The sequence below is a fragment of the Accipiter gentilis genome, chromosome 20, assembly GCF_929443795.1.
Source record: "Accipiter gentilis chromosome 20, bAccGen1.1, whole genome shotgun sequence".
NCBI classification, from domain to species: Eukaryota; Metazoa; Chordata; class Aves; order Accipitriformes; family Accipitridae; genus Astur; species Astur gentilis.
This window is the reverse complement of record NC_064899.1, coordinates 27529985-27545435: the sequence shown is the minus strand read 5'-3', so window position 1 is coordinate 27545435 and position 15451 is coordinate 27529985. Positions and strand designations below refer to the sequence as shown.

Here is a 15451-nt window from a genome sequence, read left to right as displayed (position 1 = left end):
ACTGAAGATGCTGTGCAATCCTGAAACTTGATAGGAAAGGCCACAAAGGTCTGAGCTCTCCTGGTTTGAATAATAGGACTGTAAGACAAAACAGTTTCTTCAAATATATTTCACCAAACCCACTTCTTTCCCTGCATAATCTCTATACCTAGCTTCAGTCAAATACCATCAGCAAGCACTTCTTGAAGGAACATCTCTCTCTTCCAATTTTGCATCACATTAGGGCACACAGTTTTGTATACACAAGCACAGTGCTGGCAGGAGGGGTGGAGGTGGACCAGGTAAGGATATGGCCACAGAACTGGGAGTGCAGAAACTGGTCCTGACAGCGAGAGAAACACATGAAAGGACTTACCATTTCTGTCCTTTCAGCTAAAAGCCAAGGTTTGCTACACCAGCTGTTGGGAGAACAGGGGCTGATCCTTAGCTACTATAAAAGAGCATTCATTGAGTTTTGACCTTGTCAGTCCGCTGAGGAGCTGACTGACATACATTGACTTACCAGACATGATAACCGAGTATTGTGGTTTAACCCCAGCCAGCAACTCAGCACCACGCAGCCACTCACTCACCCCTCCCTACAGTGGGATGGGGGAAAGAATCAGAAGGAAAAAGGTGAAACTCATGGGCTGAGATATGAACATTTTAATGGGACATAAAGGAAGAAAATAATAATAATAATGATAAAAGAATTGGAATATACAAAACAAGTGATGCATAATGCAATTGCTCAACATTCACCGACGGATGCCCAGTTAGTTCCCGAGCAGCGATCCGCCCCACCCAGGCCAACTCCCCCCAGTTTATATACTGGGCATGATGTCACATGGTCTGGAATACCCCTTTGGCCAGTTTGGGTCAGCTGTCCTGGCTGTCCCCCCTCCCAACTCCTTGTGCCCCTCCAGCCTTCTTGCTGGCTGAGCCTGAGAAGCTGAAAAATCCTTGACTTAGTCTAAACACTACTTAGCAACAACTGAAAACATCACTGTTATCAACATTCTTCTCATACTGAATCCAAGACATAGCACTATACCAGCTACTGGAAAGAGAATTAACTCTAACCCAGCCAAAACCAGGACACTGATTTACTGAAACAGAGCTGACTTAACACCCACAGTGTCACTGCCTGCAACTCAGAGAGATAAGTCTTAACACAGATAGCTTCCTACAGAGCTGTGGAAGCTTGAAGCAATGTATTTCTCAAACAGCCACACAAGACACCTTGCTCAACTCTTGTAGGGAGCTAGCTGGTCCTCCCCCTGCTGCAGCCTGTGCTTAAGGATCGAAGCCTTTATCCTTACTGACCTTACCGGCCTACTTCGTAACCCCACAGACTGCAGCTCTGGGTTATTTTTCAAATGACAAATTACTTCTGTGAGCCAAATTCTTATTCCAGCTAATCACACTAGGACGTTAAACCCTCAACAGAGACAATGAAGTGATAATTTAGCATGAAATTGCTATAGAGATGGGCAAAGCCTAAACTTCTGCTATTAAAGTCTGAAACGCACTCGGGAAGAAAAAATTGATGATGACTGGTGATGAGCTGGGGTGACCCCAGCGGCGTCCCCTGAGGCAGGCAGGGCCACGGGTGGGAAACGGGCTCCATCAACGGCTCCGACATGGAAGAGGATGAACCAGGGAGTGCAGACAACAGCAGAAGGAGATAGGGCCAGATACGGGATGGGAGACAAGGAGACCCAGTACGTAGGTCCAGAGCACATACAGGAAAACAGCCGATAAGCCAGGACCGCTTATGAGGTAGCTCAGGGCACGAAGGAGCACCCAGGCAGGGGGCAAGGGAGAACTTGGTGGGGCTGTTCAGGGTGCTGTTAATGCATTGAGAGTCCTGACAGCAGGTCAGCAAGTGGCCAGCAAAGCACAGCCTTCTACCTGGGCTTAACAAAGATGATTCAAAAACTGGTCCAGCTGGATATCTCTACCTGCCACACAGTGAAATGTATACCTGCATTTATGGGGAAAACAAAGCACATGGTGGCCCACCCTCAGAGAGAAAGCTAACATGAATGATTGTATTGTTTCAAGTCTAGAGGTTGTTGTAAAAGTACAGAAAGAAGAAATAATGCTACTGGTACAAAAACTAAAGTCCCACCTGCCAATCTTTAAATAATACTTGCTACAATATATGTGCCTCAGAAGGTCATCTTTTGTTTGCAGCTACTAACTGTCCCTTTGACGCTTTTCTTTATAAGAGGAGCAGGACCTGGAGGGGGGGACAGGATGCAAGAACATCATCATATAGTGTGAAAGCAACCGAGGAAATGAGGCAACTGAAGTTCACAGGGCCAGGCAATGACAGGAACCCAACACAAAGGAAGGATGCTGGAAATAAACAGAAGCTTGCAATAAATATAGTACTTGAAAGAAGTGTTACACTTGAATTCAACATTGGCCCAGAAAAAAACATGCCTCAGCACATGGAGAGGCAGGAGCAAGGTAAACTTGTTGGCAGGGTGGATTGATCTCTCCCTATGTCCAAGAAGTTACCTAGAGAGCTAGCTTAACACAGAAGTCAGCTTTTCATTATCCCCTGCTTTGATGCTGAATCCTTTTTAATACCTTTTTTTTTCCCCCTTGTGTCAGCTGCATGGAGGATGTATATTAGCCATGGAAATGTAATATTCAAAACTAAAAGTGCAGTTCAATGCCATCCTTTATCACAGTTTGAGGCATTACATTACTGCTTTGAATTGGCAACGTAATTTTAGACAGTTAACAATTTTGGACATTAGAGTCTTCTTCCTGCAGAGCAAGAAAAGCATGAAAGGAAGCAATTTAAGCTTTTTCATTTCATCAGTGCAAATCAATGGAGAACATTACGGAGGGCATCAACTATTCAGTCTCACATTGGTTCAGAGTTCCTCAGCTTTCCAGTGACTGCTGGAAATGTGACAATTATTCTGAACTCATACTTCAATGGGGAATTCTTCAGAGCAGGAATACAAATTATTGTTCTTTACATTCCTTTGTGAAGTTCTTAAATTACTGCTGGCAGTATAGAAATAATGTTTCGCAATTTCTCAATAGCCTATGTCTACTTCCAGAGGTGTTGGATGGGTTTTCTGCTATTTTGTTTGAAACCAGTGTGTTTTATTTAAATAAGTATATAACCTGTATTTCTAATTAAATATTTATTAATTACTAATTATTTATTTATTAAATAAATATTTAAATAAAACATACTGATTCAATGACAGACTTAAGGAAGGGATTACTTAGCAATCGACTGAATGCTAAGATCTGTATTGTAATGGAAGTTCGTGACTCAACCTGAAATGTCACATAATGTTTTCTTCACTTCTTTTTTTTTCCTGTTATGTTTTTGATGAAGCACTGTGTACTTGAAGTATAAAACAGGTTTTTTTCAACTACTGACTTTCAGACAGTGGATGAACTAAATATTCCAACAGCAGAATCAATTGCTTGAAGTAAACTCTCTTCACACTCTTTTAGAAGAGTAGTATAGACAAATGTGATCCTTGACAGAAATCCCAACTCAAGATCCATCCTTCCAGAGAGTAAAATTGAAGTGGAATAAGAGGAGTACATTTGTTTCTAGAGTAGAAAGAAATTTGTGGCTTTAGAAACTGTTTAAAGATTACATTCAGCAACAGTACAGGGACCACAGTCTGATTTAAAGTGGCTGGAAGAGACCTCCAGAGGACTACACTCCTCAGGAGGTGCTACAGCCTACAGCCAGCAGAGACAAGCAGAATAGCTTTCCTAACAAACCCAAATTGACCAAATTCACTTCTGTGGGTGTTCCCCAGGTCATTATGAAAAGATTGCTACTCAGGATGTATCTACAGGCCTTCCAAAGGCTTCATGCTCCTTGTTTTCATCCAACTTCTGCCTGTGAGACCCGGTCTTCTGGGTCTTGGGATACAGTGGTTGTCACACAGATGTATAACCTCTAAACCAACCAGATCATAGCTCTTAATAATTTATGATTACAGATAAATACATTTCTAGCAAGAGAAAGTGACAATCTTTTTTTTTTAATCCCTGAAACTTCTGCACTTCTTCAGGTTCATTACAGCCTTGAGGTACCGCTACCGCAGTCTCCATTTTATATCAACTACGGAAATAATGACAGAACTAGCAAAAAATTGGTCTAAGGTCACAAGCAGGAACCAGCGTCACACTGAGTACAGTGTGAGCCAGCAGCAGTCTGGTGCCAGGACCTCTGTCTCACCACTACCTCCTTCTCTCAGAAAATGTTAACAAAGCAGCTGAAGGACATGACAATCTCTCTGTCTAAAAGGTAATTGTGAAATGTGTCTGCTGTGCAATTTATGGGAAAGGTACATCAACAAATGAGGTGGCATAGTTCAGATTTATTCCCCCTAAAAGGCCAGACAGCTTGCAATTACTATGGAGAGACATACACCGCCAGTCCACATGAGAACTGTGGCAGCCCCCGAAGTTGGCCATCTGTGTCCAGGACCTCAGTCTGTACCACCTGATCACCTGCAAGGACATATTTGATCTCATGGGTGCTCGTTATTGTAACCCAGCTGCCTGTCATTAGTCAAAAAGGCAGGAAAACACAAAAGAAAATGTGATGTGACATAAGGTTTCCGTATAATAAGGAAACATAAGGTCAGCACAATACTGGCTTTACTCTATACCTAGCCACCTGTGAGTGAGTGTAAAACACAAGTCCCTCAAGGCAAATAAGGACTCCAATCTGCTCCTGTGGAGTAGTCTGAAAGAGAAGTCACATGACTTCCCCCCCCCCCCCCCCTTTTTTTTTTTTTTTTTTTTTTTAATAACCTTGGGAAGGGGAAATGACCCATGAAGGTCTCATAGATGAGGGTCACGGCACACTCCCTCCTGAGGAAGTGTTTAAAACCATGGGATACTTGAAGACATTAAAAGTTTCTTCTTCCCTTGACAGGCAGAACATTTAAATCAAGATACTACCATCACAGAAGGCATGGGAAAATGTTTCTTTCCTTTTCTGACCAGACAACAAAAATCCCCACCCTGCACATCCACCTTCTCTTGATGCCATGTGTACTCCTCTCGCAGACTCCTAATGCTGTTACATACCATGTCGAGGCATTACATCAACATAATTGCAGTGGAGTCATATTTTCAGTTAATTCTACACCTACCATGAAATAATAAGTTGGCCTGACCATTCAAACACGCGTTGTTTTTCTTCAGTAGCCCAACTCACCTACCAGTGCTCCAGAGCACTGGATACACAATCACAGAATATTTTAAATGACATATTGCCACAAAGAACTCACAAGAGCATTAAAACACTAACAAAACCTCAGAGCTTCACATATCTACTTATGTGGCTATACAGGTGTGCGTGGCTCTTCACAACAGCATCTTTGCTACAAGGAATAAACACTGAAAACAGATCCTTGCCAGCCTGGCATGGCAGCATGATCCCTGCACACCACAATTTTCCCTGGGTGGATATCCACACAGGAAACTTTGCACAGCAGCAGATTCTGGTATAGGAAATTACTTAGGCCAATCCTGGAGTAAACTGTTGCTCTCAGTAGATCTGAGGAACAGAACTGAACCCCAGAGGAGCACAAATTCCCAGCTATCCCCCCTCAAGGCATGCTGCCCAGCCAGCAAGGCAGGGCATATCTAGCTGCTCATGCAGAACCCAGTGCTTCTCAGTTTGCAGTTTCTGTGTTTACTTCCATTTCACATTTCGTAGCACAGGTCTTTTGCTTTGTTTTTCAAATAGCACGTGCCCCTAAAGGAGTAAGAGGATATGACAGTGAAAGGTTGAAACTTCTCTTTCTTCTTTCCACCATCTACTATCTTCATACATTAACAATGTACTGAAAGTTGATGACAATTACTCCTGATTAATAGAAACAAAGTACTTACTAGCAAGTATTCCATAAAAAACTTATAGTAACAAAGGTATACATAAAATAACAAGACAGTAAAATCTTTAAATTAAAGTTTTCTTTACAACCATTAATAATCTCTATCCTGTTTTTTCTTTCATGTCAGTATTTTATTAAGAACATTTAAAGACAGGGTAGTATGTCTGATCTTTTTTTCTCAACCAGCCCAAGACCAAAAGACATTTCAACAACAGCAGATCACCACTGCTTACATTTACATAGGAAAAGGAAGACTGTGCTAGGAATATGCCCATTGACAAGTATGGAAAACCAAAAAAAGTAAACACCATACAGAAAAATGTTATACTGTATTTCTTCCTGAGCTAAGAGAATTGCTAGGGCATGAAGAAGAAATCATTCATTGCTATTTCTGGAGCCAGGCTTAAAGTGAACGTGACCAACAATGAAGAGCAGGCTCCTAAGATGATCTTCAGGTCTGCACATTTTTCAGCTCTGAGATGGCTGATCCATAGCCCAGAGTCCCCTGATGCACAGCCACCCTATTGTGGTCACTATCCAAACTTTCTTTGCAGAGGCTTTTTCTCAGGCTTTCACCCTATAAACAATAAAAAAGCCTTCAATAATTTGAAAATGAAGCTAAAGGTCCTTTTGGGGTTTACAGAAATAAACATCTGCATAAAGCTAGCTGCAAAAAAATTTATGTCCCACTGTTCAAAAAAAGCATCAGAGCTAACTGTATCATTGCGTGACTGACTCGTCAGCTAACACTTCTCTTTTGCAACTGGGTGTGGTGGCTTGACCCTGGCTGGACGTCAGGTGCCCACCAAAGCCGCTCTATCACTCCCCTCCTCAGCTGGACAAGGCAGAGAACATATAACAAAAGGCTCGTGGGTTGAGATAAGGACAGGGAGAGGTCGCTCAATGAATTACCATCACGGGCAAAACAGACTTGACTTGGGGAAATTAATTTAATTTATTGCCAATTAAAATCAGAGTAGGGTAATAAGAAATAAAAAACAAATCTTAAAATACTTCCTCCCAGCCCTCTCTCCTTCCTGGGCACAACTCCACTGAATTCTCTCCCTCCTCCCCCCAGCGGCGCAGGGGAACAGGGGACGGGGACGGGGGCTGGGGTCGGTTCCTCACCCCTTGTCTCTGCCGCTCCTTCCTCCTCAGGGGGAGGAGGACTCCGCGCTCGGCCCCTGCTCCGCCGTGGGGTCCCTCCCAGGAGACACAGTCCTTCACAAACTTCTCCAATGTGGGTCCTTTCCGTGGGCTGCAGTTCTTCACAAACTTCCCTGGTGTGGGCTCCTCTCTCCGCAGATCCACAGGTCCTGCCAGGAGCTGCTCCAGCATGGGCTTCCCATAGGGTCACAGCCTCCTTCGGGCATCCCTCTGCTCTGGTGTGAGGTCCTCCACGGGCTGCAGGCAGATATCTGCTCCCCCGTGGACCTCCCTGGGCTGCAGGGGGACAGCCTGCCTCACCATGGTCTTCATCACCATGGGCTGCAGGGGAATCTCTGCTCCGGCGCCTGGAGCATCTCCTCCCCCTCCTTCTGCACTGACCTGGGGGCCTGCAGGGCTGTTTTCTCTTACACGTTCTCACTCCTCTCTTCCAGTTGCTGTTGTGCAGCAGGTTTTTTTCCCCTTCTTAAATCCGTTCTCCCAGAGGCACTACCTCCGTCACTGATGGGCTCGGCCTTGGCCAGCGGCAGGTCCGTCTTGGAGCTGGCTGGCATTGGCTCTGTCGGACACAGGGGAATTTTCCAGCAGCTTCTCACAGAAGCCTCCCCTGTAGCCCACCAGCTAACAAACCTTGCCACACAAACCCAATACACCGGGGCTTTAATTAGTGGCATTAGAGCTGTCTGCTTAGTTTTGCATAAAACCAACCTCCCTGCATTGATTATGGGAGCTTCTACATAACTCTTTACTGATGCCCTGAGTGGTGTGCTTTAACTCACCCTTGCAGAGAAAAAAAGAGCACTCCATACACTTCCAGCCACTTCATTGCGTATTCAGGTCTTTCAGCCCCAAACCCAGGAACTAAAATGCAACTGTAGACATAATCTGAATATGGGTTATTCTCTATTGATCTATAGAACATCAAGGATTTGTTTAGCTCAAATCAAGTTTAGCTCAAATGAAGTGAAGCTGCAAAACAGTTTATCTAAATCTGCCTGCTTTCACAGTCTTGGAGACATTCTTCTTGGGCTAAAATTTCCCATAGTTTTGCTCCCATATTGGGGTGAACTTTTTTTCCCCTGAAGTCTGAGGAAAATCCTTCTCAGGATTTTGGAGTCATGCAAGAAAGGGGAGTAGGGAAGAATGAGAACTTGCCTCTTTCTCATTTTGCAAATGTGTCAACAATTCTTTTCTTTACAAACTTAGAAATGGCTTTATTTTAAAACTCTGTGGAGTGATACACTCCAGGGTCAGAAGGAATTCCTTGGATCATCCAGATCTACCCCTTTTGTAACACAAGGTAAAGAAAGCCTTCCAATAATTTCTGTACCAAGCCAATAACAGCTGTTCATACGACAGGATATTCTTCACAAATGTTTCCAGTGTAGATTTCAAGACTGCAAGTGATGAAGAATCCCCCACTTCCTACAGGAGGTGTTTATTTTGGATTGTTTCTGCTAACACTTTTTATTTCTTTGACAAGGTTTTTTATAATTCATTGCATGATAAAGTATGAAGTAGCTGGGAGGAAAAGAAAACTCAAATACGTCTAAGGCATACTTGGCGTGCAACAGCCAAAATCTTCAGCAGACCAGTATAGGATCAAACATCCTTATGATGTTGCAACACACATTCTACCCGTTCTGTACTGCCCTACCAGAAAGGTAAGAAACAGAAGAGTTGGAACCCACTTTAATTAAAACTCACTGAAAATACCAGGCTTAATATGTTACATTACTACACAGAAGGAGCTTTTTCCCTCCATTATTAAAAATATTTAATTAAATGCAAAAGAGCATTAACGTTTCTTTCCAAAATCTTAAAATGCAGAAAGACATGAAAACACAAATATTTTGAGGAGATTAATTTTCCTTTGACCTTTCCTTCACATTGCTCTGACTTTCTTGGTGTTTCTGGTTTACACTAGAGCTACTTATACAGAAACCAGACCAATGGTTATTGCAGCAACACTACCTCTACTTCACTGTGCATCACTAAGTATTTTATGGCAGAACACTTCCCACCCCAAACCTACCCCTGGAAATATGTTCAGCAGCAACATTAACTAACAGCAAAGGTTGGCTTCCCTGAATGCAAATCCAGCCTAGGTCCACTGTTCAAAAATAAGGAAGGAGACTTCCATGATATTTTAATATGATACAGCAACTTCTGACTTCGAGTTATCTTGAAGCATGTATTTAGCTTATACAAAACTATATATTGATCTGCTTTTCTAAAAATGAAATAGGAATAGAGGAGATTTCACACATGCTGTATGACAGTCAATGACTCCATAGAAATATTAGCTTTGAGCATTTCCTCCCCGAAAGCCAAAACAGATTTATTTTTCCTATTTCACTTGAACATGTAAGCTTAATGCTGTATCATAATAAGTGTACATCACACATTGCTAAATACATTTAAAGAAAGCTCTTCTGATACTAAATTGGACATGTTATGTTCTTGATACATGGAGGTCCTTGAGGAGTAAAGCTGGAACAGCTCTTGGACTCAAAGAGGTGTGGAAGGACAGCATAACATTTGCGGCCACTTGCCAAAAACAAACGTGAAGAGAAAATCTGTTCCACAGTCCCGTGTGGCTACCAGGCAGCAAAGCCCTAATGCCCAGGCCAAGATACCCTTCGAGGAAAGGGCCCCCTCCACTCCAAAGCTGCAGAATATGTCCAGGCACCCCAGAAACAGCCGAGTCTCTTCAGATGGTGAGACTAACTGCAAGCACCGGCGTGGCCTTTGCACCACTGCATCAGGAGGACCCCTTCCTCACAGCCCTAAAGATGTTCTCCAGTGCACAGAGGGTGAGCAAAAGAGAGGACTACAGACCAAAGTTAAAGTCCAAGAGCTTAAGTCTTGGAAGAAACCTGGACTTTTTGTCCTATTGATGAGTAGTTGAACGACTTCTACAAGACGCTATTTCTGTCCCAGTATCTCCTCATCTCTTTGCAATACTGCAGGGCTGTGAACTCTCTTTTCATTTCTGCTGAAGACAGGAGGGCTACACAGACCAAGAGCTGCACACCCTGTCAAATCTCAAACTATGTATTTTGAGACAACAAAAATGCAAGAATATTTTCTAAAGATCAGAGTCTCCAGCATCCATCTCTCTGCACAAAAAGGGATGCAAAAGAAATCTGTCACTTCCAATATTTGGAAACAAATTTTCAAGTTCCCATAAGAAGTGACAGTCATTACTGACCAATGTCAATTACAGTATTTCTTCTCACACTGCCCACAGAATTTTTCCCCAAATCATGCTCTCCAAAATAAGGGCAAATTAGTCACATTTATTAGGGTGTGAAAGCAGTAAGACAGATGCTTTATTGTAGGGCGCGGTGCTTCTGCATAGTCCTTTGCTTACTCAGCTTAATCTGGTTAGATGCAAACAAGATGTGCTTTTGTCAGCCCAGTGCTGTGTAAGGGCCCCAGCAATGCCTATCACACTGTCCTCTTCAGATCAGAGTCTCCCTGGCTTGGAGCATAGGTGAAGCAAGTGACATCCCATCTGCAGAAGGCCATCAGTCTGGCTTCACACAGATGAAATTCTGTCTTCCAGAGGGTAAACCGAGGCTGCCAGCTGTTACGCAGACATGCCCCTTGTTCAAGCTAGTATGGGTAGGTCACATCAAGCTGTTCTCAAGACGAAGGCTGGGACCCTCTCTAGCCGTCAGATCACTTCTAACAGTGCCATTGCATTTTCTTTTAAAGCCTTTAGAGAGGAACAAAGTTGCCTCCTCCTTTCAGACTGGTTTCAGGGAAGCCAGCATATGAACAGAGATCAAGCCTAAAAACTTGTGGAAAAGAAGGCTTTCTCCTATTCTGCTTTCCTCCTCCTTTATGTCCTCATACCCACACATCTTCCACCTAAATGAGCCAGAAGTTCTTCAGGAAGCTTTTACGTTGTTCTACATACACAGTCACATTAAAATAATGACTTTTTTTTCATTTACATTTTCCAGTTTATCTCAATGCAAGCCTGGCTGTGAAGAGACTCTTATTTTAGAAAAAAGCACAGGCTGTTTTCATAAAACACAAAATAATACACTTCTTCTATTCTGAAATAAGACGGTTCATGTGACAGCTTTTGCTAAAATAAAAAGGTGCGAATTAAAACAGGCTTCATTATGTTTGTGAAAATTAATCTCTTTACGAGCCCTAAATGAGGACACAGTTTGCTTTCTTCATACCTCTCTCTCAAGCACTAATTTCAATAGCAAAGACACAGATGGTAGCAAATGGTGTTTTGTAAAGGCCCCCCTCACTGCATTTCTTTCCTTGGTAAGAAAAACTGGAATTTGATTTGTTTGCCTCCAAGCCATGAATCATATCTGTTATCAGTAGAGAGGTGCGAGAAACCGAAACAACAAACGTACAAAACCCACTGCTGCTGCAATATTTAAACACAACTTAATCGGCAAAACCTCCCACAGTTCCCCTTGAGCCAACCCAGTCATGCTCAAGACCCTTTCCTTAATATCTTATGGTTTGTCTGTGTCTGCACCTATAGCAATACCTGTCTATCTCAGTATAGACTTCTAGCTTCACTTCACAGCCTCTGAGGGTTTGCCTGACAGGTTTGGCCAAAATAAACCTAAAAGCTAAGCCCTCAGACCTCAAAGGTATTTAAAACCCTAACTACTATGTACGTAGGGAAATCTTACTAATTTAAGAGAGTTTGCTAGCTAAATGGTTTCCAGGACTGGATCTCATTGGTGTAAATCGGGTTCAGAAAACCCATTTTCTTCCTTCCCACTTTCAATCTGGAGTTACCTTCAAACACTGAGCGCCATCCCTCCCGGCTGCTGGGACCAAGCCAGCTGGAGATGGCATTTGATGCTCTGTGCTACCACCTGCAGTCCACTTGCAGTCACCACAGACAACTGAACTCGGACAGAAAATTCGCCCTGTTGAGCGTGTGTAAGATGAACCTGTCCCCTGTCGTACATGCAGAACTGAGGAAAAGGGGAACATCTTCCCGAAAAAGGAATCGGGAGACACAGAAAGGGTGAAGGATGGTGGGAAGGATATCTGGATCCAAGACCAAGTTGCAGCAAGAGGTTGCATTTATGCTCGACGCTTTGCTTTCAGGGTGGGATGGAGTCTGCTGTCTTCCTGTTTGCCTGGTGTTGAAAATTGTGTCTTTAGAAAACGAAGCATCGTTTTGGTAGAGAAGCGTTTTTGTTAAAACTCTTTAGTCTGTCTCAAAATCAGATGTTCTGCTTTGCAAAGGTTTATTTGTTTTACATGCACTCCCGCCTGGCTCTATTAAATTCAGGACTCCTACAACAGTCTTCCCTTTCTTTGTTCCACCCTTTGCAGCTGCAGAACAGCATGACATATTCATAAGAAAATAATGGGAAAAAACCTTGATTTGGTTTTCAAACTTTAACCCAATAAAATTGTTTCCTACTTGTTTGTTTTTTTTCCCTCATTAGAGTCCAAACTCCCCAGAAGTTACAGAGCCCATGTTTCATGCAAGGGGAGCTCCTGACCTTACAGTATATGGACTTCAATACACAGCTTTTTTCATTATTGTTTGCAGGATGAGGTATGGTCTTTAAAATAGCAAGTAAGAACAGGGGCCTGGAGCCAGGCTCTGTTCCCAGATTTCCAACTGTCTGGTTGTTCACTGATGGCCAAAACGCTAAGCTTCGCTAACTGCTGTGAAACAGGATTATGCAATGTGAACAACTACAGACAGTCTTTGAAATCTGCATAGGAAAACTGCTCCAGATAAGAATCTCAGCATGTCTTTCTATATGGGTATACATAAACATACCGATAAAGATTACTCCAGAATTTAAAAAAAAATACCTAGCTCCATTCTGGTGGCATCTTTCAACTCGTATACAAATAGTACAACTGAAATGCAGACATTACGTAAGGGATGAAGGAGTGAATGTTTGGACAAGGATGCCGAAGCGACAACTTGTGTAAAAAAACTACCTGGTGCGTTAAAAGTCTTGGTCAAGCCCTTAAGTTTCTCCTTGCCTCAGTTTCCATACACTGAAGTGGAATAAAAGAATCTGGTATTATGGTAAATACATCATTATTTCTGAGGCACTTAGACAGGGATTCAGTGAGAGCTAACACTGAGGAATCCTGGAAAGAGTTTTACCTTAACGAGAGAGGTCATGGGTCTCTGTTAATCAAAAGAAGCTATTAGGGAAAAGGGAGGAAAGTACATTCAATTCAAGTAAAAATCCTTCTGGAATAACTGATATTAAAAGTGTGCTTGTATTAGTCGAAGAAGAAGTTTAGTTTTCTACCACTTAAGGCTTCCCTTATTAAATGCCTTGATTTCACATCATAAATCTTCCAGGGCTTTTCTACTAGGAAATTAGCCTTATTTTATTAGTTCCTGATTATGTTTATACTTCTCAATTCCAAGCAAAAGTAAGGCATTATCAGCTAACAGATGTCCTTAAAATAATTTTTTGGGTGTTACTCTACTATGAAAACAACCAGCACAGTCAAAAACGTCAAGCAGAACTGATTTACCTGTGTCTCTCTGGTGAAGAATGTCTTTCTGTAGCTTTCTGAGCTACAGGGACACTGTCCCTCACTCCACTCATTCTCCGAAAATAAATCTCCAGTGAGCAATTTTGCTTTGTAAAAGTCACAGTAACATAAGGACGTCTCCCCATACAAAAAGATTACTGCCTGGTTCCCCAAGTTCAAGACTGAATAAATCTTCCACCTGTCAAGACAGGTGTTGGCCATTTTTTTATTCCTTTTCAGCCGGGAAATAACAAAAAATCTGAGCGATTAAGATAAGATTTTAGCAGTCCTCCAGCCACAGAGAATCAGAAAATTTACGCATTTGACACGTCATTCTTTTGACAGACCAGGTCAAGATCATGCTGCTGAACACCGTCAATACAACTATCCACTTATTTATGGGCCTTTTTGTAGAAAGATGTCCAGTGTTTACCAACTTTGTACTTTGGAAGGGGCATAAAGCTAGCAGACAAAGTTATAAAGTCCTGAGATAAACATACGAGGCCTGATTTTCTTCTCCTCTATCTGCGGCTCACGGGGAATTAACTACATCTCTGGGTTTACTGTTGAGCGAAGATCAGAGCTGACTTCTCCTGGCAACTTTTGACCTGACTGCAACACATTTAAATCTGGGAGTCCTAAACAAGCTACCTGACAAGGAAAAAAACCCACCAACACACCACCAACAAAAAAACCCACAAACAACAACCCCTCCCCCCCCCCCAAAGGTTTTCTAGCAGTAGAGCTACTCCTACATTAACTGAAAGATCCGAAGGATATCCGCACTTTTACAACTGCCTGTAGCTCGACCTCCCTTGATGGGAGCCGACCCCTCGCCCGAAGCCGAAAACCTCCCCCGGTGGCCAGCCCTGCCTCCCCCGAATCGCAGCCGCGATCCGAGGCGGAGAGCCGGCTGACGCTGGAAGCCGGCGAGGTCGTTTCTGCGGAGGGGGGGGGGTGCTCCGCGCCGCCGCCAGGCAGCCGGCGGCGGGATGCTGGGCCGGACCGGGCCACCGGCGCACACGCCGCGCCCCGCCGGAGCGCTCCGGCCGCGAAGCCGCCGCTCCGCTTGGGACGGAGAGCCCCGCAGGGCGAGCCGCTCCCCCCGCCCAGTGCCGCCGGAGCCGCCCGCGGGGCCCCGTCCGCCCACTCCCCGGAGAGAAGCCCGCTCGCCAAGGGATGCTCTTGAAAAGCGGGGGGGGGTTAATCTCACGCCTCTCCCGAACTGCAGCCCCGCGCCGCGGCAGAAACCGCTGCCCGCGGGGAGGCTCGGCCGGTCCCCGCGGGGCAGCCGCCGGCGTCTCGGGAAGGCAGCGGCGAGCCCCGCCGCACGGCCGCCGGCACGGCCTCGGCTCAGCCGCCCGCCACTTACCCCACAGCAGCAGGACGGGGAGTTGCCGCCGGCGGCAGCAGCGGCGGCCCGGCGCCTCCATCCCGGCGCGGGCGGCGGCGAGGGGCCGCGGGGGGACGGAGCCCGCATGGGGCGGCCGCTCCGCCGCCGCGCAGGGCCCGGACCCGCCTCGGCCTCCCCGCCGGGGAGGCTCTTCTTCATGCCTCGCCGTCCGGCCCCGGGCGGCGGCGGCGGCGGCCGCGGCGGCGGCGGGGGCGGGGGCGGGGGCGGAGGGGAGCCGCTCCCCCGCCCCCGGGGTGCTCCCTGCGCCGGGGGGGCTGGGGGGGGCGGACCCCACGGGCGGGGGGGCGGCACGTTTGAGTGTGAGCGCCTCCGCACACGGGGGATGCCGCTCCCGACCCACGGACACGGGCCGGGGGGGGCGGAGGGAGGAGGACACGGACACACACAGACACACGCGCATCCCCCCCCCACGCGGGGAAGGCGCTGGTCCCCAGTGTCAGAGGGGCTCGGGGAGCCGGAGCGGGGG

The 15451-nt window shown here is 45.2% G+C and overlaps 1 protein-coding gene across 1 annotated transcript in view; it reads right to left on the bottom strand.

Moving 5' to 3' along the window:
- RAMP3 (receptor activity modifying protein 3) overlaps positions 1-15162 on the bottom strand; it is a 55468-nt gene extending 40306 nt beyond the window's left edge. Inside the window, exon 1 of the mRNA XM_049823807.1 lies at positions 14944-15162. Coding sequence (XP_049679764.1) covers positions 14944-15004 — 61 coding nt within the window. The 5' untranslated portion in view covers positions 15005-15162. The remainder of the gene's footprint in view (positions 1-14943) is intronic.
- Positions 15163-15451: the final 289 nt, after the last annotated feature.